The sequence below is a fragment of the Triticum aestivum genome, chromosome 2B, assembly GCF_018294505.1.
Source record: "Triticum aestivum cultivar Chinese Spring chromosome 2B, IWGSC CS RefSeq v2.1, whole genome shotgun sequence".
Lineage (NCBI taxonomy): Eukaryota > Viridiplantae > Streptophyta > Magnoliopsida > Poales > Poaceae > Triticum > Triticum aestivum.
Genome location: NC_057798.1, coordinates 53,790,074 through 53,814,896, shown reverse-complemented (window position 1 = coordinate 53,814,896; position 24,823 = coordinate 53,790,074). Strand labels below are relative to the sequence as shown.

Sequence of the window (24,823 nt, the reverse complement as noted above, 5' to 3'; positions counted from 1 at the left end):
AGGTCCACCAGTGAAAATCAGGGGGGCGCCAGTTAGATGAAGCCACGTTCTCTCCCTGTAAAGTTTTGTATCAATCACCCTGTATGTCTAGTATTATTGTTGTTGAAATGTGATACCAGGCTTTAGTGCAAAGCAACTAGGCAGATTTATTTTAGATTCATCTACTTCGTCTATTGTTGTAACCATTTGCGTCATGTTCATGTTAAATTCTTGTTAGGTGTGGAGTAATAGGTTCTACTACCTCCGTCCTGATTTATTGGTCCTCTTTGTATTTAGAGTCAATTTTTTTGATCACCGATTCAACTAACAAAATGTCAATGCATGTCATAAAAAAATCATACCATGGGAACTATGTTCAAATACAAATCCAACGATATAATTTTTTTGACATGTGTTAACGTTTTGTTAGTTAAATATAGGATTAAAATTTGACACAAAATATGAAGGAGGCTAATAAACCAGGACGGAGTTAGTACTACTCACTAGATGCACTTCACATAATATACTCCTTCCTATCCATATTAGTTGTCGCTCAAACGGATGTACCTAGACGTATTTTAGTGCTAAATACATCCATTTGTGTGACAATTAATATGGATTGGAGGGAGTATTATATTTGTTTGGTAAATGCATTACGTGTATTACTTGATAGCAATCTAAATAAAAAATTCAAGGTATGCGTTTCATATAGTTTACAATCTTGAGGGCATCCAGGACACTTAACACCTGCAACATCTTTTAAATCTTGACCGATCTCTCGAGCTCTAGGCTTTCTTGGATCACTTGACTATTGCAACTCCTTCCATGGGCGCTACTGTAGCATCTTGGACATTTTGCCCAGAGACCCGGGCAACGTGTCTCGTCTTGTGGCATGTAAACGGGTGCTGGCCCCTCCCACTGTGCTTCAAGTCATTACTCAAATGGAGTGAAGCGTTGACAAATCCAAGATTGTGTCAACAAATGGAGTGAAGCGTTGACAAATCCAAGATTGTGTCAACGAATCTAATTGCGGGCGAGGGCCTGGAGCGAGGGCTCGATGATGCCCCCGCGCAGGCGGAGCACGAGGTGCAGCGTCGGCTCCTTCTGTATGTTGTAGTCGGCCAGCGTGCGCCCGTCCTCCAGCTGCTTCCCCGCGAAGATCAGCCGCTGCTGGTCCGGCGGGATCCCTGCACGACGACGACAAGCCAGAATCAAAAAAGCTCAACGGACGGTCGGCATGGCTAAAGAAGAGATCTTTGCGAAGAAGAGAAGCAGAGAAGTGACTGGCCCTCCTTGTCCTGGATCTTGGCCTTGACATTGTCGATGGTGTCGCTACTCTCGACCTCGAGGGTGATGGTCTTGCCGATGACGCGGCCGGTGTCGTCATCGGAGACGAGGATCTCCCACATGGGGTCTGGATTGGAGAGCGAAATTGATTAACCCGCATCGGAGTCGGAGCAGAGGGTGGGGAGCGGGCTGACGCGAGACTGGCGGCAGGTCCCGCGTGCGCGCGCAGCTGCTCCTCTCGTCGGTCGGGGGAGAGGAGAGGAGGAGGAAGGAGGAAGAGGGATGGACGCGGGAGGTACCTGGGGAGCGGTCGTCGGTGGCGGCGGAGGCCGGGGGCCGGAGCCCGCCTACAGCTCCAACGCCGAGCTGCCGTCCATCCAGGCCGGCCGGGAAAAAGGTGAAGAAGGGGCCGGCGTGGACGCCGTCGTGGCTGCCAATGGCGCCGACGCTGCGACCGCGGCCATCCAGCCCAGCCGAAAAGAGCTTGAAGAGCATCCTGCCGGCGGCGGATGACGGCGAAGGAGGCGGCGGCAGGTGCGGCTCGGGAGGGGAAGGAACACAGGAGAGAAAGAGAGGAGCTCGTGGTTGATGTAATAGAAAGCGACTCTTTGGTAAAAGTGGGGAGCGGTGGGGAGAGGGAAAAAATTCCATGCATACGGGCTGCAAAGTCCTCTCCGTGCGTACCCTATCCGAGATGACACCACGTGGTCCACCTCGCTATCCGACGATTCGCTCCTTGTACGCTCGGCTAGTTGGTTCTAGGCTCGAGCGCAGCGGTCACATATTAGCGGATGACCTAGACGTGTGGCGGAGCTTAGTGAGGGCCAAAGGGGGCCATTGCCCCCTCAACCAAATCTATTTCTTTATATAAACACATAAATATTTATCACTTTTAGGGTCAAATTTAACATAATACATTAGATTAGCCCCCTCAACTCTATTTATGACTCATTTAGCCCCCTCTAAAATTGAGTTGAAGCTCCGCCAGTGGATGTGTCTGAGGTCGCAGATCAGGACAACCGCATAGGCGTATGTCAATGACCTGATAAAAAAACCGACACCCTCATTAACGATTTGCACGAGACCATACAAATAAAAATCATAAATTGAACTGAAAAACACAAAGGGAAAATGTTGATTAGGAAGGAGGGACCAGTTCTATGCAATTTTCATGTAAAGTAAATGAGAGTATTGTAGTCTCAACCATGTAAGACGCTTTGAATCACGCTAGCACAATGGCCAACACATATGCATGGACAACATCTTAATCATTTGTTATTTATTTTTCTGTATAGCTCATACATTCTATTTGATTTTAAGATATGCATCGGTTGATGTTACACTTGAGGTAAAACATTAGTTGATTGAAAAGAATCTATAAATTCTCTAATATAATTATATGGGCCAGCCTGCTACTTAAGTTAACCGTCTCCAAGTGAATGGTCTATATATGCGGTTTCAATTTTCACAAAATAAATTGTGAAATATTTGTTTGCGGTGGTGATATGACATTTTTCTGTTGATGCCCACCCCTTACACGTTGCTTCAATCTAGAGTTATCTCCAAGCCGTTGATTAGTTTCAACCTTCTGCGGAGTTGTTGAGCTTTCCTTTACCCTCCTATTTTCGAAGACAGACAAGTGAGCATATTGTGTGGAATTGTCTTCTGTAAATTTTGATGAGCTAGCCTCTGGCTTGAATTAACACTAATATTTCTCTTGTATTTTGTCAATTAATTCAGTTTTACTCTTGAACCGTTCAAACTTTTCACCTCAATTTATGGATGTAAAAGTAGAGCTAGCCTGATGCATAAAATCTGCTGCTGATGACTGCACTAGTTGAGTATTGTTTTGACCAGAAATGTTAACTTTCCTTTGTAGCACTTTAATATCTGTTCACTAATGATTAGAGCAGCGATGTAATTAATGGTATCTTGGCCGCAGGGAAAATGAAAGGTATCGTTCATCAAGGATCCCGATGGCTATTGGATTGAAATATTCGACCTGAAGAGAATCGGGGAGGTGACTGCTACTGCATCATGATGAAGCGTAAAACTCCAATGCCCGTAAAATGGGGTCGCGCCTTCAGAAATGATATGAATTCATCAGTTATATCAACTTAGAGCATCTAAAACAGGCGTCGAACGCGCCGCGCGCTAAAAAGTGATTTGGCGCGCGCTCAACGCCTGGTTTGGCGCGGCGCGCGGCGTTTGCTCCAGCAGCCGCGCTGTAAAGCCGCGCGCGCAGCTCCAGCAGGCGCGGTAAAAATACAGCGCGCGGACATTTTTTTTGCATAGCTAAAAAAAACGATGCAAGATATTTTACATAGATAGATAGATAGTTCAACATACATAGATAGATAGTTCGACATACATAGATAGATAGCCACTACTACGGCATAGATAGATAGATAGAAACTACTCCAAGTCGTTACCATCATCATCATCATCATCATCCTCGTCGGTGTCGTCCGAGGTTGAGAGCCATATGTCGTCCCAACGGTCATCGTCGGCCGTGAAGAACAACCTCCCACCTGCTGAAACTATGTCGCACTGCTCGTTCGCCAATGCCTTCCGCTGACGCCGGTCAGCCCGCTCCGCATGGCGCCTTGCTGTCCTCTCCGCCCAGTAGGCGTGCTCGTCGGCAACGTCCTCCGGGTGGCGACGGCGCCACTCCGCCATGGCTGGCTCGTCCTCCTCGGCGACGAGGAGGCGGCGCTGCCGCCGAGCATGGTCGGCACTGTCGAGGTCGGTGATGAGACGTGGCGGAGGGGCGACGCGCTGCGCCTGCTCGCGCGTGAAGACGTCCCGGAAGTTCATCTGCGACCGGGGCCTGTCCAAGCGCCACGCCGCCGGGTCGTACGCGCGGGCCGCCTCGTGCGCGCTCCGGAATGTCCCGAGGCCGAGCCGCACGTCGCCGGATCTATCTCGGCGGAGAACCAGCCGTTGGGGCGCGCGCGGACGCCGCGATAGCCCGAAGCACCCCGGCGGCGCGGCGGCATGGTGGCGCGGTGGTGGTGCGGAAACTGCGAAGCGGAGAGGCGGCGAGCTTGCGAGGGGAGGGCGCGTGGCTGTGTGCGGTGCGCGTGGCGGGCGCGGCAATTTATAGGCGCGCGGTAAGCGGCGCGCCAAATCTACCGCGCCGCGTGCCGTTTTCTCCCGCGCGCGCAAGCGCTTCCCCCGCGCGGTAAGTTCCCGCCACCGCTGGAGCGCGCGGGATCAGCCGGCGCACGCTAAAACGTAATTTTACCGCGCGGGCGCGCCTTTTGCCGCGCCTGTTGGAGATGCTCTTATGCTTATATTCTTGTACCGCTGGTTACAGCGTCATGACCAAAGATGTAATGTGACCGATGTTTGAGCATAGATAGATCTGGCCATTCAGTAATGTAAGCTGCAGGATGGATATTTTGGCATAAATAAAGGGCAGATTATTAGTCAGGCGACTACTCCCTCCCTTCCTAAATACAGTATATGACATATGATGTTTTGACCGTTCAAATAATTTATTTGTTGGCCTGATGTCGCTGCTTCCGAGCAACCGCCGCATCTCTGCGCTTCGTCTCCGTTGCCGGCCGTTGTATGGCTCCCCGGTGCTTTGCACATGCCACGCAAAATTAGACTGTTGTCTGAAACATAGCAAATGCTATCAATTATAAAAGTTCAAAACTAACTTTATATATGAACATACTGCCTTGCAAATCAGGATCATAGTGGGATGCTTGCGTTTGTGTCTGAAAGTCTGAACCGACTCGGCAACCTCTATAAGTTTATGTAAAAGTCTAAACACAGCAAACGCTATCAATTATATAAAAGTCTGAACCATCAAAACCGACTTGGATCAGAGTTCAGAGCCCGATGGAGCCCCTCTCGTCTCGTTTTTATATACACGGTCGAACCGCCTCGTTGGAAACACCACGAAGCGCTTACGCTAGCTGTAGTTCACGAGCGATGGCGCGCCCGCCGCTCCTCTCCGGTGGAGCCATGTACGTCCCGCCGCGCCAGACAGCAGCGACCGGCAACTCCGACGACACGTCCGGCACGGCATACCAGCGGCGGACCTGGGACGCGCTGAGGCGCAGCATAACCGGCCTAGTGATCAAGGCCACGGCCGCCAACATCCGCCACGTCCTGCCGGAGCTCCTTGCCGAGAACCTCGTCCGCGGGCGCGGCCTTCTCTGCCGCGCGCTGCTCAAGTCCCAGGCCGCCTGCCCGGCACTCACCGACGTGTTCGCCGCCATCGCGGCCGTCGTCAACTCCAAGATCCCGGCCGTCGGCCGGCTGCTCCTCGACCGCCTCGTGGTGCGCCTTCGGCGCGCCTACGTCGCCGGCGACAAGCACCAACTGGCGCCGCGGCGAGGTTCGTCGCCCACCTCGTGAACCAGGGCGTGGCGCACGAGCTGCTCGCGCTGGAGCTTGTCGAGATGCTGCTCGCTTATCCTACGGACGACGGCGTGGAGGTGGCCGTGGTGGTCGTCACGGAGTGCGGCGCCGCCCTCACCGAGTCGTGCCCCAGGGAGCTCGACGCCGTGTTCGACGCCCTCCGGAGCATCCTCGTCAACGGCGACGTGGACCGGCGCATCGGGTTCTTGATCGAGGGCCTCTTTGCGGTCCGGAGAACTCGGTTCCGGGAGCACCCGCCCGCACGTCCGGAGCTTGACCTCGTCGAGAGGAGGACCAGTTCATGCATCAGATCGAGATCCCCCTCGAGGACAGCCATGCCGATCAGCTCGACCCCGAGACCCATCTCAACGTGTTCAAACCAAGCGCGACCTTCGTGCAGGACGAGGCAGCCTACGAGGACCTCAAACGAAGCATGCTCGGAGCCGACGGCGATGACGAAGACAAAGACCAAGACAACTACGATGAGTCTGACGACGACGAGGAAGACATGGAGGTGATCAAGGACGAGACGGTGACCAATCTGATCAACCTCCGTCGGACGATATACCAGACGATCATGTCGAGCGCCGGCGCCGACGAGGCCGGGCACAAGCTCCTGTCGATCGTGAGGCCAGGCCAGGAGGCGGAGCTCTGCGCCATGCTCGTGGAGTGCTGCAAGCAGGAGAGGGCGTCGTCCAACGCAAGGTTCTACGGCCAGCTCGGGCAGCGGCTGTGCGCGATCAGCCGCGCGTACCAGGCAGGCTTCGAGGCGTGCTTCGCGCGGTGCTACGCGGCGGCGCACCGCATGGGCACCGACGAGCTGCGTGCCGCTGCCGGGCTCTTCGCGCACCTGCTGGCGGCAGCGGCGTGCTGGGCGGGGTCAGGATTACGGAGGAGGACACCACCTCATCGCACTAGTAGAAAAAGGGCCAATGGTCCAGGCCGGTCCAGCCCATTAGTTTTGATTCAATCCAGAACCGGGATCAATGGGGGCACTGGACCCGGTTCGTGAGCCCCAGTAGCCGGCCGGGCCACGTGGGCCATTGGTCCCGGTTCGTCTGGACCTATTGGTCCCGGTTGGCCCTCGCTCCTGGCCCATAACCATTGGTCCCGGTTGGTGGTCTGAACCGGGACCAAAGGACGACCATTAGTCCCGGTCCATTCCACCAACCGGGACAAAAGGGTTGGTCCTCGTTGCGGCCAAAGTTTAGTCCCATCTCGCCAACCGAAGGGAAATCAGACCGGTTTATAAGCCCCCCCCTCTCTGCCTTATTGAGCTTCTCTGAAAATGAAAGTAGATGCTCTTATATAGGGAATTTAGCCTAAATTCATACGAATTTCTCTTGAAATTTGTTATGAATTTAAGTTGAATTTCCTTTATAAGCGCATCTATGCTCATTTCTGAGTAGTTTTCTATATAGTTTTTTTAATTTTCTGCTATATTTATTTTTTTGTTTTATTTCTGAGTTGTAATAAGTCATTAAAAATAAGCATCTATACTCCTTTTTTAGTACAGTTAATCACAACTATTTTTTGCTTCTATTCATTTCTGAGTAGTTTTCTATATAGTTTTTTTTTCTTTTCTGCTATATTTATTTTTTTCTTTTTATTTCTGAGTTGTAATAAGTCATTAAAAATAAGCATCTATGCTCCTTTTTTTAGTACAATTAATCACAACTATTTTTTGCTTCTATTCATTTCTGAGTAGTTTTCTATATAGTTTTTCTTTCTTTTCTGCGATATTTATTTTTTTCTTTTTATTTCTGAGTTGTAATAAGTCATTAAAAATAAGCATTTATGCTCCTTTTTTAGTACAATTAATCACAACTATTTTTGCTTCTATTCATTTCTGAGTAGTTTTTTATATAGTTCTTTTTCTTTTCTGCTATATTTATTTTTTTCTTTTTATTTCTGAGTTGTAATAAGTCATTAAAAATAAAAAAGAGGTGCAATGCTTGTTAATTTGCTTCAAGCCTTTCGGAATAGTGTCAACTGCACTGCACATAGTTCTGTGCAGTCTACCGTATTCCTTAAGGCTTGAAGTTAACCAACGTGCAGGAGCATTGAGCCTCTTCATCATCTTCTCTGCACTCAGGGCTTATAAACAGCTGCGAGTGCCTCTCGCTTGGCGAGGTGGGACTAAAAAAACAGCTGGAGGAAAAATCAACAAAAAAACAGCTGCAGAAAATAAAAAAGTAGTTAGACGGGTCCATTGGTACCGGTTGGTGGCATCAACCGGTACCAATGCCGCTCTTTGGTCCCGGTTGGTGGAACCAATTGGGACGAATGCCACTCTTTAGTCCCGGTTGGAGCCACCAACCGGGACCAAAGGTCTTCGTTTCCCGCCCTTTGGGCTGCTGAAAAGAGGCCTTTGGTACCGGTTGGTGGCACCAACCGGGACTAAAGGGGGCATTGGTCCCGGTTGGTGCCATGAACCAGGACCAACGCCTTTGCTATATATACGGCACTTAGCGCGACTTCGATCTCTCCTGCTCCACTCCCGTCGCCGCGCGTCTCCCTGCCGCCACCTCGCCGTCGCCGCCCCGCCCCGACGCCGTCGCCGCCACGCCCTGCCACGCCGTTGCCGCCCCGCCCAGCCCCATGCCGCGCCGTCGCCGCCCGCGCCCCGCCCAGCCCGCTCGCGCCGCCCCGATCGACGTCGCCGCCCCGGCCCGCGCCGCCTCGCCGCCGTCGCCGCCCCGCTCCGCACCTCGCTGTCGCCTTCGCCGTCGCCGTCGCCGGCCGTACGTGAGCACCTCGCCGTCGCCTTCGCTGGCCGTACGCCGGCCACCGTCATTTTTTTGTTAGATTAATTAGATTTTTTTGTTAGGTTAGATGTGTAGTAATTTGGATATGTAGTTCATAGATTTTTTTTGTTAGATTAGATTTTTTTGTTAGATTAGATGTGCAGTAATTAATTTGTTTATATTATGTTGGATTTTTTTGTTAGATTAATTAGATTTTTTTGTTAGATTAGATGTGTAATAATTTAGATATGTAGTTCATAGATTTTTTTGTTAGATTAGATTTTTTTTGTTAGATTAGATGTGTAGTAATTAATTTGTTTATATTATGTTAGATTTTTTGTTAGATTAATTAGATTTTTTTGTTAGATTAGATGTGTAGTAATTTATATATGTAGTTCATAGATTTTTTTTGTTAGATTAGATTTTTTTTGTTAGATTAGATGTTTAGTAATTAATTTGTTTATATTATGTTAGATTTTTTGTTAGATTAATTAGATTTTTTTGTTAGGTTAGATGTGTAGTAATTTAGATATGTAGGTCACAGATTTTTTTGTTAGATTAGATTTTTTAGTAATTAATTTTGTTCATAGAATTTTAATGATTTTTTTGTTCATAGTATTTAGAAAAAGGAAAAAATAAGAAGTAGTTTATATATAGTTGAACTAGGTAGTTGATTTAATAAACTAATTTATTTTACTATATGTAGAAGTAGTTTGTTTTTAGTAAGTACTACTTATTTATTTATAGTAAGTGCTTAGTAGTTGAACTAGATAGTTGATTTAATTAATAAAACTACTTTTATTTAACTATATATAGAAGTAGTTGCCGCATCGACGTCGGCGATGCCTATCCCGCATCCTCGTCTTCGTCGACTCAGCGGTGGAGGCCTGCTTGATCAGGGCCATGTTCGGGACTGGGCTCCGCCGGGCTGGTATTGAGAGGTGCTACCTTCCGGGGACGTAGGTTGGTGAGGAGGCAGCCCGTTGTTGACCCGATCCTTGTTTGGTGGCGGTCGCGTGGGCCAGTGACGGTGGTGAGGCATCCGGACACCGCGGAGGTGGTACGTCACCGTTTCAGCGAGGAGGACGAGCACGTCCGTCGCTACATGGTTGCACTGGAGGGCAGGTTCGACAATACCTGGCAGGTTCTTCAGGGATCTCACTGGAGCTATGATCCTGTGATGATTCCTTATCTTTGGGTGTCCACCGCCCGCGTCGATGCCCGTCGGGCGCTACGGTTCTAGTTGTATTAGTGATAATATTCGACGATGTACGGACACCAAGAGATGATGTACTTTTGCTTATAATTATTGAATGCATGCTAATTTGAATACTATACTTTATTTTATGATTTGGTTTTGCTTATTTTATGATTTGGTTTTGCTTATTGAATGCTCATATTGGATAAGTTCTCCTTCATTCCCGTGTGCTAGACAATTTGATATAATAATGCATTCGGGAATGAAAGAAGGAGCTACGTACATCGATCATCGATAGTCAACCCGTGATTAATAATAATGATCCAGTTTAATATTTGAATTATGAACGTAGGCCGGAAATGTCGTACTCATCGGACGACGAAAACCGCCCGGGGGAGTGCGACTGGTGCCACGACGACCGAGGTATCTGCGACAGGTTCATTGAGCTGGACGAAGATCGGCGCTTCAGCATTAAGCTCGAGGAGACCTGCGATGTTCATATGGTACGCAACGACGACAATAGTTTTTTTCGTAATTAAGCACGACTTAAACTATTTTAACGTGTATTTTTCATCTTTTCCAATTCGACTAGCTTATCCCATGCTTTGCAAGACGCTATGTCTTGGAGAGGATGGGTTTTGAAGACCAAGAAAGTTTCGAAACCAAAAAAATTATCCTAAGTACCCATCATGGTGTGGATTTTCAAGTAAAGCTGTACAATGCTCAGAGTGTAACCCATTTTGGTTGCAAAAATTGGGAAGCACTTTGTAAAATGTATGGTCTTGATGAGGGTATGCTTGTCACCATGGATCTTGGTGATCCTACAATCGAGCAAGAGAGACCTTCGATTTGGGTCATTGTGGATACACCTCCAATTCTTCCCCCATGTGAGCTTAACATAGTTATTAAGTAATTTATGTTGTTTATTTCAAAATATATATAGTTGACAACTTATCTCCATTGACAGCTTATTTTCATTCTTCAAAGAATGTGCGGAAGATGGTAGACAGAACCTACTACACCGAAGGCTCCGAATTAACTTATCAGGAGAAAAATCATCTGATCGGATTTTGTACTGATCTTGAGAATTACAATATCTACAATCAAACTCCTCAACATTATGGTCAATACGTGCCACTAGTGCACGTGTTGAACTACGGTAACTACCATGGAGATACCCTGGTAAGATTATTTTTTACTATTACAACATCCGTGCATCTTTTTGCACACTTCTAAAACTAGTACACTAGTGCAGAACCGGGCAATAGCACCGGTTCGTAAGGCCCTTTAGTGCCGGTTCCATAACCGGCACTAAAGTGTGGTCACTAAAGGCCCCCCCCCCCTTTAGTACCGGTTCAGCACGAACCGGTGCTAAAGGGCAACCACGTGGCACGAGCCAGCTCCGGGGGCCTGGAGCCCTTTAGTACCGGTTGGTAAGACCAACCGGTACTATAAGGTTTGGGGTTTTTTAGTTTTATGATTTCTTTTTCATTTAATTTTGTGTTTCCATTTTAATTCTTTTTCATTTGCTGATATTTTACGATACTACACATTGTACACGTTATGCACATATATATATATATATATATATATATATATATATATATATATATATATATATATATATATATAATTTCTAGTAGAACCAATCATGCATATATATATATCATCAATGTCTCACAAACCACCATATTAATTAATTCACACATACACACATGTATAGCTATATACAATTTCTCCTACATATGCATGTTGCCTTCGGAGCCAGTGGCATTAGCCTAATTGGTGCCTTCGGAGCACGATGATAATTGGAAGTGGTTTTCATGGGGGCAGTAGCGGGTAATAGTATTCTCCCTTCGGATTTATGACCTGGTCGAGCAAAAATCCCGCTATTTCCTCTTGAAGTGCTTCTACGCGCTCCGTTTCTAGGAGCTTCTCCCGCACCTCTTTGAACTGTTAAGAAGGAGATCAATATGCATGTGTATTAGTTTGTGTGACTAGATATCGATAATGGTGTAAAAATTGTGAATAGTGTTCTGACAAGCGTACCCATTCCTGTCTTTGAGATCTGCTCCTTTCGGACGCCATCATGCGAATGTTCTCGCAAACGCAGAATACACACAGATCAGTCCCCTGCGCCTGCTTCAGGGCATTTACGAGAATGGAATTTGATCAGATAATAATTAATCAAGCATGATAATTAAAGAGATCGCAGCTAGCTAGCTAGCTAGTACTACTTAATTACTTACCTTTGATCGAAACCATTTAAGCTTTGGTTTCCATTCGCCTTCCGTGACCTTGATGAACCTTGCCCAAGCCCTGCCCCGCCGACAAAGAAAATGAATAAAGGGGTTATTAAATAGTTCATATCATGAAATGACGAACTAAATAGGCCGAGATATATAGTTAATAATGATTGAATTAAATTACCTGTTGACTATCCCAAACAAGATGTTATAGTCAGTTTTTGCTTTGAGTAGTGAGTCCAGTATTTCAACTATTCCGTCGTCAACTTTAATGATACACAAGACCCAGTGAAATCTGCATGCACACACGTTTGCATGTCTTAATTAAGTGGGCATATGTAAGCAAAAACATGTAGCTAGCTAGTAGGCAAAAACAGAGAATTTGTAGTACAAGACAGTGTGACTCACTGGAGGTTGTAAGGAAGTAGTATATCTTCATTGTATTTGAGGCGCTTCAAGAACTCTAGCATGTTGTCCTCTATGTCCTTTTGATGATGTGCATTTATCCGCCATGTGTATTCATTAACGGTGTTTGGGTCAATGAACCCAATGCCAAAGCGTCCACGTTTTCTCATTTCATACATCTTCATCCTTGCATAATACCACAGAAAAGAATATAGTGAGGATAATTACAAGCAATGATTGATCAAAAGGATCACTACAGGTAGCTTGAGACTTAAATTACAAAAAGAAATCACTTACATACAATAGCAACTGACGATAGATTTGTCGAGTGCGTCTTGATTGTATAACTGAAACAGTTCAGAATACTCAACGGACAGAGCTTTCTCATGGAAGTAATGCTCCTCCTTGACATTCACCATGAGGGAAAATCGATCTGAAATGTTGGTAATGTTCATGTACCATTGATGCAATTCATACATTCTCGTTGGGAGGTTCTTGACCTTGTCTGGCACGACCAAAGGTTGGCCCCGGACATATTTCCGTTTTATTTCATCCTCTCTAAGCACAGGCATGGGCTCGATCTCGAGGAGTTGTCCAACAGTGATGTTGAGAACTTCAGCCTGCATTATATGCTCCTCCGTTATTACCACATTTCCCACCTCGGGAACATGCACTATTTGCCCACAATAATATTGGGCGCGCGTACTGTCACGTGTTGTTGGCACAACAAGCAAGGGGATCGATTGCGTCGCCTGTTCTCCTAGCTGGGGAATGGTTTTCCCGCATTTTTTGTCAGCTGCTTCTTGTTTGCTCGATCCCGATGTAGACGTGCTCGCCTCCTTTTGTAGACGTGCTCGATTTAACTTCCTGATGTGGCGCTCATAGTCTGTGTCAACAGGCTTGGGAGCTGGTGGTTGAGCCATACGAATGAAGTGGTCAATCGTTTCCTCAGGCACTTTCTCCCTTGGCGGCGGTGGCGGTTTCGGTGCAAAATAGGCTTCCACCTCGGCCTTCGATATGGCTGCGATTTCCTCCTCGGACCTATCATAAGCCCTCTGCGGAAGAGGCATGAGGCTTGGACCATATTTATATCGCTTGCCTCCGCATGTACTTCCTGTACTACCTCGACTCGTACCGCTACGCACCATAGCTGCGGGGTGTCTCTTCTGCGATTGCTGAGGCGGCGGAGACGGCTGACGGGGCTGAGTTGGACGAGGAGGAGTGGCCTGAGGTTGTGCCGGACTTGGAGGAGGAGTGGACGTTTGACGCTGTGGCGGACTTGGAGGAGGAGGAGTGGCCTGACACTTTGCCGGACTTGGAGGAGGAGTGGCCTGACACTTTGCCGGACTTGGTGGACTTGCAGGAGCGGGAGACTGCTGACTCGGTGGCGGACTTCGACGAGGAGTCGGCTGACGCGGTGTCGGTGGCCTTCGAAAGATGATGCAATCCTTTTTCCATAGGATGATACGATGTTTGGCCTCTCCGAGAAAGCGCTCGCCGTCACCTCCAGGAATGTCAAGCTGTAGCTCCGAATATGGTGGGTCCACCACCTCATCAACCAAGACACGAGCATAGCCCGCTGGAATCGGGTTGCAAAGGAAGGTTGCCTCGGGGGGATTTGTAAAAGCAACGGCGTCCGCCACCTTCATGGATATGTTCTTCATTTTGACGTGTAGCTCACAGTTAGTGTTCTCCGTGATGTCATCCACGGGGTATCTACCCAGCATTGCGTCGTCCTGGGCGACCGAACCCACGCTGCTTCTCGGCATGGATGGGCCGGTGCTATCCAATGCTGGATCATCCGCTAGCTGCTGCAGCTGCTGAGACCCCCTTTGCTGGGTAAGTGAGTCGATCTGCTCCTGCTGCCGCTGGAATTTGACTGCCAATTCCGCTTGACTTGCTTCTAGGCCTTGAAGGTGTTCATAGTCCCGCTTCCTCTGCTCCTCCTCCATCTTCCTCTTCTTCTCCTCCGCAATCTTCTTTCTCGCACGGGTTCTGTAGTCGTTGTTCCAGTCTGAAAACCCCTCATACCACGGAATAGTGCCCATGCCTCGTGTTCTTCCCGGGTGTTCAGGATTTCCCAGGGCACGCATAAGCTCGTCGTTCTCTCTGTTGGGCTGGAACACCCCCGATCGTGCCTCTTCTATTGCAACAAGTATCGCATCGTCGGCTCCCTTTAGACTTGCCTTCGTCGAAACATTGCCTGTCTTCGGGTCCAACTCCCCCCATGCGCATAGAACCAAGTCCTGCACCTGGGGGGCCAGCTCTTAGTAACCGGAGTGACACCTGCATCCTCCATCTCTTTCTCAGACTTATCCCACTTAGGCATTGCCACCGCATAGCCACCTGGCCCCAGCTTATGGAACTTATCCTTTTTTCGGCATTCTTCTTGTTTATTCTCGACCGTTCCTTAGCTAATTCCGAATCCTTGAATTTCACGAAATCGTCCCAATGAGCACGTTGGTTCTCTAGTGTTCCCTCGAATACTGGAGTCTTCCTTCCTCCCTTGACGTACTTGTCCCATTCATGATTCTTGTGGTTCTTGAATGCAACCGCCATCTTCCTAAGAGCAGCGTCCTTGACTTTCTGCACATATGTTTCTGTGAAATGATCTGGTAGGGTGAAATGTTCCATGAGAGTATCCCAAAGCAGATCTTTTTGATTCTTGTCGACAAAAGTAACATCTGGACGTGGAGCAGCGTCCTCTTTGTCTTTTTGTCTTTTGTCTTTTGCTGGCTCTTTCCATTCTTGAAGGGAGATCGGGAGTTGGTCCTTCACAAGAACTCCGCACTGACGAACGAACTTGTCCGCAATCTTCTTAGGCGCTAATGGTTCACCATTAGGTTTGACTGCCTCGATATTGTACTTTACGCCCTCCTTAAACTTTTTGTTCGGGCCTCGTTTCATCCTTTTGCCTGAAGATTTGCTCGATCCGGATGGCTGAAAGAACAAAGATTGATTCGTTAATATATCTGCAAGTCATTTAAAACATGTGATGATCACCAGATACCTGCTTATATAAATATATATACCTCGGCGGTCTTTGTTGTTTCAGGATCAACATGTTCTTCGTCATCGTCATAATCGTAGTTCATGACTTCATCAATTCGGTCGTCGCGATCGAATATCATATCACCCTCTCCGGTGTTGTTTAGAAATTCGGAGCCGTCATAATCTTCTTTATTCTAATCATCATCTGGCCCGCGTATCATATCGAACATGGTCTGTTCTCCCTCTCTGTCGGTATTGTCTGCCATAGCTTTTATTTAACTAATCCAAAAGAAATATAAAACAATTTAGTATTCAAATTACATCGTCTTGAATAATAGATATAATCTCGAATACATCGTCTAGAATAATAGATATAATCTTGAATACATCGTCTCAAATAATATATAATATTGAATAGTACATCACTGGCTAGGTAGCTAATTAAAGATCGAATACTACAGAAGAATCTAGGACACTCGCGGTTCCTGCGGCGCGGGCGGTGGACACCCAAAGAGAAGGAACCCTCACAGGATCATAGCTGAAGTGAGATCCCCGAAGATACTGCCAGGTATTGGAGAACCTGCCGCCCTCTAACGCAACCATGTAGCGATGGACGTGCTCGTCCTCCTCCCTGACACGGCGACGTACCACCTCCGGCGGGGCCGGGTCCCTCCGCACCGAAACTGGCCCATACGAACACCACCAAACGAGATCAGGGTCGACGACGGGACCCGGGGCCGGGTTCCTCATCAAGCGGCGCGCCCCTCCAGGCAGCACCTCTCAGTGCCAGCCCGGCGGAGCCTAGTCCCGGACATGGGTCAGCTGGACGTCGTCGTGGACGGGTCGACGGCGAGGATGCGGGCCGGGCATCGTCGAGAACAAATACTAGCTATGTGCCCGCAAAAAGTAACATTTTTTTAATGATTAGATTTTGATAACTAAAATTTCTAACATTTCTATATAACACTAATTATGCTATCATTGCATATGTCAAAAATCTATATACTATTTCATACTAATTAAGCATCTAACACTAAAAACAGAAAACACAACTTCTATACATCCATTAAAAAACTGAAAAACAACATTATATAAAAAATTTCCATACTAATTAAACACTAATTATATCCATCTAACATGCATTCATATATAATAGTGAAAAAATAATAATCTAAATAATCTAAACTAATTAAACATACAAAATACGTATATACTAATTAAACACTAAATAATCTAAACTAATTAAACATACAAAATACATATGTACGTGTGTGTTTGTGTGTTCATGCATGCTTGTGTGTGTGTGTATGGGCTCGGGGAGGGGCGGCGCCCATGGTGGCCGCCGGGGGCGAGGGAGAGGGGTTAGAGGGGGAGAGCTCACAGCGGGCGACGGCGACGGCGAGGCGACGGCCGGGGCGGCGACGGCGCGACAGGGACGGGGACGGCGCGACGGGGTCGGGACCGGGGCGGCGACGGAGACGAGGGCGGCGACGGGAACGGGGGCGGCGACGGGGACGGGGGCGGCGACGGAGACGAGCGGCGACGGAGACGATCGAGGGCGGCGGCGACGGCGACGGAGACAGAAACAGAGGAACACACATAGAGGGAAACTGAAATTTTCGTAGCTGTTGTATATATAGAAGGACCTTTAGTACCGGTTGGAGCCACCAACCGGTACTAAAGGCCTGTTTTGGCCAGGCCAAGCGGCGGGAAGCGACCCCCTTCAGTACCGGGTGGTGGCACAAACCAGTACTAAAGGCCCCCCCTTTAGTACCGGTTTGTGCCACGACCCGGTACTAAAGGGGGTGCGCTGGCGCAGGTGCGGTGCGGCAAGTTTAGTCCCACCTCGCTAGCCGAGGGGCGACCGCACTGGTTTTATAAACCCCCGTGCGGTCGCTCTCTCGAGCTCCTCTCCAAAGCAGGCCTACTGGGCCTACGTGTTCTTAATTTGCTGCCCTGTGGGCCAACCTGGCCTTTGCGGGCCTGCATCCTAGCCTAAAAACAGGTTGGGTTTCTAGTCGTATGCAGGCCGCTCTGGCCTAGTAGGCGGGCTTTTTTTTGCTTTATTTATTTTTGTGTTGTTTTTTTGTGTATTTAGAGTTTCTTTGTGAATATTTTTGCTTTAGGTACAAAAAATTACAAACTTTCTGTTAGTGCCCGTAGTTTTTAAATTTGAATAGTTTAAATTTTGAATTATTTGAAATTAGTGTGAATATTTTTTATATAGTTTTTTCTTTTCAGCTATAGTTTTTCTTCTTTTCTGCTATTTTTTCTTTTCTGCAAAACTTGATGGTCAAAGTCTGGAGTTATAACTTAAAAAAAAGAAATGTCGACGTGCAATTAGTTTTTGCCATAACAGAAGAAGTCCGGAGTTGTAATAAGTTATTAAAAATAAAAAAGAGGTGCAATGCTCGTTAATTTGCTTCAAGCCTTTCGGAATAGTGTAAACTGCACTGCGCATAGCTCCGTGCAGTCTACCGTATTCCTGAAGGCTTGAAGCTAAGCAACGTGAGCATTGAGCCTCTTCTTCATCGTCTCTGCACTCAGGGCTTATAAACCGCTCCTTATCCCTCTCACTTCGCGAGGTGGGACTAAAAAACAGGTTACGTCTGGTTCATCCATGAACCGGTACTAAAGGTGCTCGTGGGGCCCCAGCCTTACCTGACACAACCTCATTAGTACCGGTTCGTGGTACGAACCGGCACTAAATGGTGATGGTGGGGCCATAGCCTGACCGGAGGCTGACACAGCCTCTTTAGGTACAAACTTTCTGTTAGTGCCCGTAGTTTTCAAATTTGAATAGTTTAAATTTTGAATTATTTGAAATTAGTGTGAATCACTAGTTTGTGAATAACTTAACTTTAAAAATCAGTAAAGGCATGAAAGAATTTGTTTGCACATAAAATTTCTTCGCGTTTCAAATGCCAAAACACATAACTACACTAACTATTACAGAGATTCCCCTCTGGGTGTGAAACACAGAAGAAAGTGATGATAGTGAAGCCGATCACATCCCAGATCTTTGGGTGTGAAACTTTTTCTTCGCGTGTGTCCTTTTGCGCCGTAACCATGGAAAATCTTCATCATTTAACGGGATGCTCGGGTCAATATTCACTGTGAATAGAGCAATTTCATCAAACTTTTCATAATCTTCTGACTTGTCTGTCTTGTCATCCACTCCCACGATGTTTCTCTTCCCAGAAAGAACTATGTGCCGCTTTGGCTCATCGTACGATGCATTCGCTTTCTTATCTTTTCTTTTTCTTGGCTTGGTAGACATGTCCTTCACCATAGAAAACCTGTGCCACATCATTGGCTAGGACGAATGGTTCGTCTGCATACGCAAGATTGTTGAGATCCACTGTTCTCATTCCGTACTGCGGGTCTTCCGTTACCCCACCTCGTGTCATATTGACCTGTTGGGGAACGTAGCAGAAATTCAAAATTTTCCTACGTGTCACCAAGATCTATCTATGGAGAAACCAGCAACGAGGGGAAGGAGAGTGCATCTACATACCCTTGTAGATCGCTAAGCGGAAGCGTTCAAGAGAACAGGGTTGAAGGAGTCGTACTCGTCGTGATCCAAATCACCGGAGATCCTAGTGCCGAACGGACGGCACCTCCGCGTTCAACACACGTACAGCCCGGTGACGTCTCCCATGCCTTGATCCAGCAAGGAGAGAGGGAGAGGTTGAGGAAGACTCCATCCAGCAGCAGCACAACGGCGTGGTGGTGGTGGAGGAGCGTGGCAATCCTGCAGGGCTTCGCCAAGCACCTGCGGGAGAGGAGGAGGTGTCACGGGAGGGAGGGAGGTGCCAGGGCTTCAGGTGCGGCTGCCCTCCCTCCCCTCCACTATATATAGGGGCAAGGGAGAGGGGGAGGCGCAGCCTTGCCCCTTCCTCCAAGGAAGGGGTGCGGCCAACGGGGGGAGGAGTGCCTCCCAAGTCAAGTGGAGGCCCTCCCCCTTAGGGTTTCCCCCCTCCCATGCGCATGGGCCTTGGGGGGGCTGGTGCCCCTAGCCCATTAAGGCTAGAGCGCCCCCTTACAGCCCATGCTGCTGTATTGGACGTGGTGGAACAATTTCCGGACCTTCGGACCCCTCCGGAATCCTCTGGAACCTTCTGGAAGCTTCCCGGTACAATACCGAAAAAATTCCGAACTTTTTCCGGAACCCGAACAACAACTTTCCATATATAAATCTTTACCTCCGGACCATTCCGGAACTCCTCGTGACGTCCGGGATCTCATCCGGTACTCCGAACAACATTCGGTAACCACATACAAACTTCCTTTATAACCCTAGCGTCATCGAACCTTAAGTGTGTAGACCCTACGGGTTCGGGAGACATGTAGACATGACCGAGACGTTCTCCGGTCAATAACCAACAGCGGGATCTGGATACCCATGTTGGCTCCCACATGTTCCACGATGATCTCATCGGATGATCCACGATGTCAAGGACTCAATCAATCCCGTATACAATTCCCTTTGTCTAGCGGTATTATACTTGCCCGAGATTCGATCGTTGGTATACCGATACCTTATTCAATCTCGTTACCGGCAAGTCTCTTTACTCGTTCCGTAACACATCATCCCGTGATCAACCCCTTGGTCACATTGTGCACATTATGATGATGTCCTACCGAGTGGGCCCAGAGATACCTCTCCGTTTACACGGAGTGACAAATCCCAGTCTCGATTCATGCCAACCCAACAGACACTTTCGGAGATACCTGTAGTGCACCTTTATAGTCACCCAATTACGTTGTGACGTTTGGTACACCCAAAGCATTCCTAGGTATCCGAGAGTTGCACAATCTCATGGTCTAAGGAAAAGATACTTGACATTAGAAAAGCTTTAGCATACGAACTACACGATCTTTGTGCTAGGCTTAGGATTGGGTCTTGTCCATCACATCATTCTACTAATGATGTGATCCCGTTATTAACGACATCCAATGTCCATGGTCAGGAAACCGTAACCATCTATTGATCAACGAGCCAGTCAACTAGAGGCTTACTAGGGACATGGTGTTGTCTATGTATCCACACATGTATCTGAGTTTCCTATCAATACAATTATAGCATGGATAATAAACAATTATCATGAACAAGGAAATATAATAATAACTAATTTATTATTGCCTCTAGGGCATATTTCCAACAGTCTCCCACTTGCACTAGAGTCAATAATCTAGTTCACATCGCCATGTGATTAACACTCACAGGTCACATCGCCTTGTGACCAACATCCAAAGAGTTTACTAGTGTCATTAAACTAGTTCACATCATCATGTGATTAAGACTCAATGAGTTCTGGGGTTTGATCATGTTTTGCTTGTGAGAGAGGTTTTAGTCAACGGGTCTGCAACATTCAGATCCGTATGTACTTCGCAATTCTCTATGTCATATTGTAAATGCTACTTCCACGCTCCACTTGGAGCTATTCCAAATGGTTGTTCCACTATACGTATCCGGTTTGCTACTCAGAGTCACTCGGATAGGTGTTAAAGCTTGCATCGACGTAACCCTTTATGTCGAACTCTTTATCACCTCCATAATCGAGAAACATGTCCTTATTACTCCAAGGACAATTTTGAGCGCTATCTGGTGATCCACTCCTTGATCACCTTTGTACCCTCTTGCCAGACATGTGGCAAGGCACACTTCTGGTGCAGTACACAGCATAGCATACTATAGAGCCTACGTCTCAAGCATAGGGGACGACCTTCGTCCTTTCTCTCTTTTCTGCCGTGGTCGAGCTTTAAGTCTTAACTCCATACCTTACAACTCAGCCAAGAACTCCTTCTTTGACTGGTCCATCTTGAACACCTTCAAGATCATGTCAAGGTATGTGCTCATTTTGAAAGTACCATTAAGCGTTTTGATCCATCCTCATAGATCTTGATGCTCAATGTTCAAGTAGCTTAATCCAGGTTTTCCCTTGAAAAACACTTTTAAACAACCCTATATGCTTTCTAGAAATTCTACATCATTTCTGATCAACAATATGTCAACAACATATACTCATCAGAAATTCCATAGTGCTCCCACTCACTTCTTTGGAAATACAAGTTTCTCATAAACTTTGTATAAACCCAAAATCTTTGATCATCTTATCAAAGTGCACATTCCAACTCCGAGATGCTTACTCCAGTCCATGGAAGGATCGCTAGAGCTAGAATACCTTTTAGCATCCTTAGGATCGACAAAACTTTTCTGATTGTATCACATACAACCTTTCCTTACAAAAACTGGTAAGGAAACTCGTTTTGACATCCATCTGCCAGATTTCATAAATGCAGCTAAATGCTAACATGAATCCGATGGACTTAAGCATCGCTACGGATGAGAAAATCTCATCATAGTTAACTTCTTGAACTTGTGAAAAACTCTTCTCCACAAGTCGAGCTTCATAGATGGTGACATTACTTGAACCATTCAATAATTCAGACTTGTGTTTCATCAAGTAAATATACTCAACATTTACTCGAATCATCTGTGAAGTAAGAACATAACGATATTCACTTCATGCCTCAGCACTCATTGGACTGCACACATCAAAATGTGTTACTTCCTACAAGTTCCTTTCTTGTTCCATTTTACTGAAAACGAGGCTTTCAGTCATCCTGCCCATGTGGTATGATTTGCATGTCTCAAGTGATTCAAGATCAAGTGAGTCCAAACGATCCATCTGCATGGATTTTCTTCATGCGTATACACCAATAGACATGGTTTGCATGTCTCAAACTTTTCAAAAACGAGTGAGTCCAAAGATCCATCAACATGGAGCTTCTTCATGCGTTTTATACCAATATGACTTACATGGCAGTGCCACAAGTAAGTGGTACTATCATTACTATCTTATATCTTTTGGCATGAAAATGTGTATCACCACGATCGAGATTCAATAAACCATTCCTTTAGGTGCAAGACCATTGAAGGTATTATTCAAGTAAATAGAGTAACCATTATTCTCCTTAAATGAATAACCGTATTGCGATAAACATAATCCAATCATGTCTATGCTCAACGCAAACACCAATAACAATTATTTGGGTTTAACACCAATCTCGATGGTAGAGGGAGCGTGCGATGCTTGATCACATCAACCTTGGAAACACTTCCAACACGTATCGTCAGCTCACTTTTAGCTAGTCTCCGTTTATTCCGTAGCTCTTTTATTTCGAGTTACTAACACTTAGCAACCGAACCGGTATCTCAATACCCTGGTGCTACTAGGAGTACTAGTAAAGTACACATTAACATAATGTATATCCAATATACTTCTATCGACCTTGCCAGCCTTCTCATCTACCAAGTATCTAGGGTAATTCTGCTCCAGTGACTGTTCCCCTTATTACAGAAGCACTTAGTCTCGGGTTTGGGTTCAACCTTGGATTTCTTCATTAGAGCAGCAACTGATTTGCTGTTTCATGAAGTATCCCTTCTTGCCCTTGCCCTTCTTGAAACTAGTGGTTTCACCAACCATCAACAATTGATGCTCCTTCTTGATTTCTACTTTCGCGGTGTCAAACATCACGAATACCTCAAGGATCATCATATCTATCCCTGTTATGTTATAGTTCATCACGAAGCTCTAGCAGCTTGGTGGCAATGACTTTGGAGAAACATCACTATCTCATCTGGAAGATCAACTCCCACTCGATTCAAGTGATTGTTGCACTCAGACAATCTGAGCACAAGCTCAACGATTGAGCTTTTCTCTGTTAGTTTGCAGGCTAAGAAAATCGTCGGAGGTCTTATACCTCTTGACGTGGGCACGAGCCTGAAATCCCAATTTCAGCCCTCGAAACATCTCATATGTTCTGCGATGTTTCGAAAACGTCTTTGGTGCCTCTACTCTAAACCATTTAACTGAACTATCACGTAGTTATCAAAACGTGTATGTCCGATGTTCGCAACATCCACAGACGATGTTTGGGGTTCTGCACACTGAGCGGTGCATTAAGGACATAAGCTTTCTATTGATCGCATAATCGCTACTGTCAACTTTCAACTATATTTTCTCTAGGAACATATCTAAACAGTGGAACTAAAGCGCGAGCTTACGACATAATTTGCAAAGATCTTTTGACTATGTTCAGGATAATTAAGTTCATCTTATGAACTCCCACTTAGATAGACATCCCTCTAGTCATCTAAGTGATTACATGATCCGAGTCAACTAGGCCGTGTCCGATCATCACGTGAGACGGACTAGTCATCATCGGTGAACATCTTCATGTTGATCGTATCTACTATACGACTCATGCTCGACCTTTCGGTCTCTGTGTTCCGAGGCCATGCCTGTACATGCTAGGCTCGTCAAGTTAACCCTAAGTGTTTCGCGTGTGTAAATCGTACTTACACCCGTTGTATGTGAACGTAAGAATCCATCACACCCGATCATCACGTGGTGCTTAGAAGCGACGAACTTTAGCAATGGTGCACAGTTAGGGGAGAACACTTCTTGAAATTGTTGTAAGGGATCATCTTATTTACTACCGTCGTTCTAAGTAAACAAGATGCATAAACATGATAAACATCACATGCAATCAAATAGTGACATGATATGGCCAATATCATTTTGCTCCTTTTGATCTCCATCTTCGGGGCTCCATGATCATCATCGTCACCGGCATGACACCATGATCTCCATCATCGTGTCTTCATGAAGTTGTCTCGCCAACTATTACTTTTACTACTATGGCTACCGGTTAGCAATAAAGTAAAGTAATTACATAGCGTTGTTCAATGACACGCAGGTCATACAATAAATAAAGACAACTCCTATGGCTCCTGCCGGTTGTCATACTCATCAACATGCAAGTCGTGAATCCTATTACAAGAACATGATCAATCTCATACATCACATATCATTCATCACATTCTTCTTGGCCATATCACATCACATAGCATACCCTGCAAAAACAAGTTAGACGTCCTCTAATTGTTGTTTGCATGTTTTACGTGGCTGCTATGGGTTTCTAGCAAGAACGTTTCTTACCTACGCAAGACCACAACGTGATATGCCAATTGCTATTTACCCTTCATAAGGACCCTTTTCATCGAATCCGTTCCGACTAAAGTGGGAGAGACTGGCACCCGCTAGCCACCTTATGCACCAAGTGCATGTCAGTCGGTGGAACCTGTCTCACGTAAGAGTACGTGTAAGGTCGGTCCGGGCCGCTTCATCCCACAATACCGTCGAAACAAGATTGGACTAGTAACGGTAAGCATATTGAACAAAATCAATGCCCACAACTACTTTGTGTTCTACTCGTGCAAAGAATCTACGCAATAGACCTAGCTCATGATGCCACTGTTGGGGAACGTAGCAGAAATTCAAAATTTTCCTACGTGTCACCAAGATCTATCTATGGAGAAACCAGCAACGAGGGGAAGGAGAGTGCATCTACATACCCTTGTAGATCGCTAAGCGGAAGCGTTCAAGAGAACGGGGTTGAAGGAGTCGTACTCGTCGTGATCCAAATCACCGGAGATCCTAGTGCCGAACGGACGGCACCTCCGCGCTCAACACACGTACAGCCCGGTGACGTCTCCCATGCCTTGATCCAGCAAGGAGAGA

General features: G+C 46.6%; 1 protein-coding gene and 1 pseudogene across 1 annotated transcript; one reads left to right on the top strand and one right to left on the bottom strand.

Moving 5' to 3' along the window:
* Nucleotides 1–1,002: 1,002 nt before the first annotated feature.
* Nucleotides 1,003–1,388, bottom strand: LOC123038935 (ubiquitin-like). The gene is made up of 2 exons (XM_044462308.1): nucleotides 1,268–1,388; nucleotides 1,003–1,166 (listed from the first exon to the last, which is right to left on the bottom strand). Exons 1-2 carry the CDS (start codon nucleotides 1,386–1,388, stop codon nucleotides 1,003–1,005), a joined length of 285 nt encoding a protein of 94 aa, XP_044318243.1.
* A 3,823-nt stretch (nucleotides 1,389–5,211) lies between these two features.
* The window catches only part of LOC123038934 (pre-mRNA-splicing factor cwc22-like), a 44,212-nt pseudogene continuing 24,600 nt past the window's right edge, over nucleotides 5,212–24,823 (top strand).

Coding starts and splice junctions, on each gene's coding strand:
- LOC123038935 (XM_044462308.1), bottom strand. CDS start 1,388: ATGTGGGAGATCCTCGTCTCCGATGACGACACCGGCCGCGTCATCGGC. Junction 1,167..1,267: donor CAAGATCCAGGACAAGGAGG/GCCAGTCACTTC, acceptor GTCGTCGTGCAG/GGATCCCGCCGGACCAGCAG.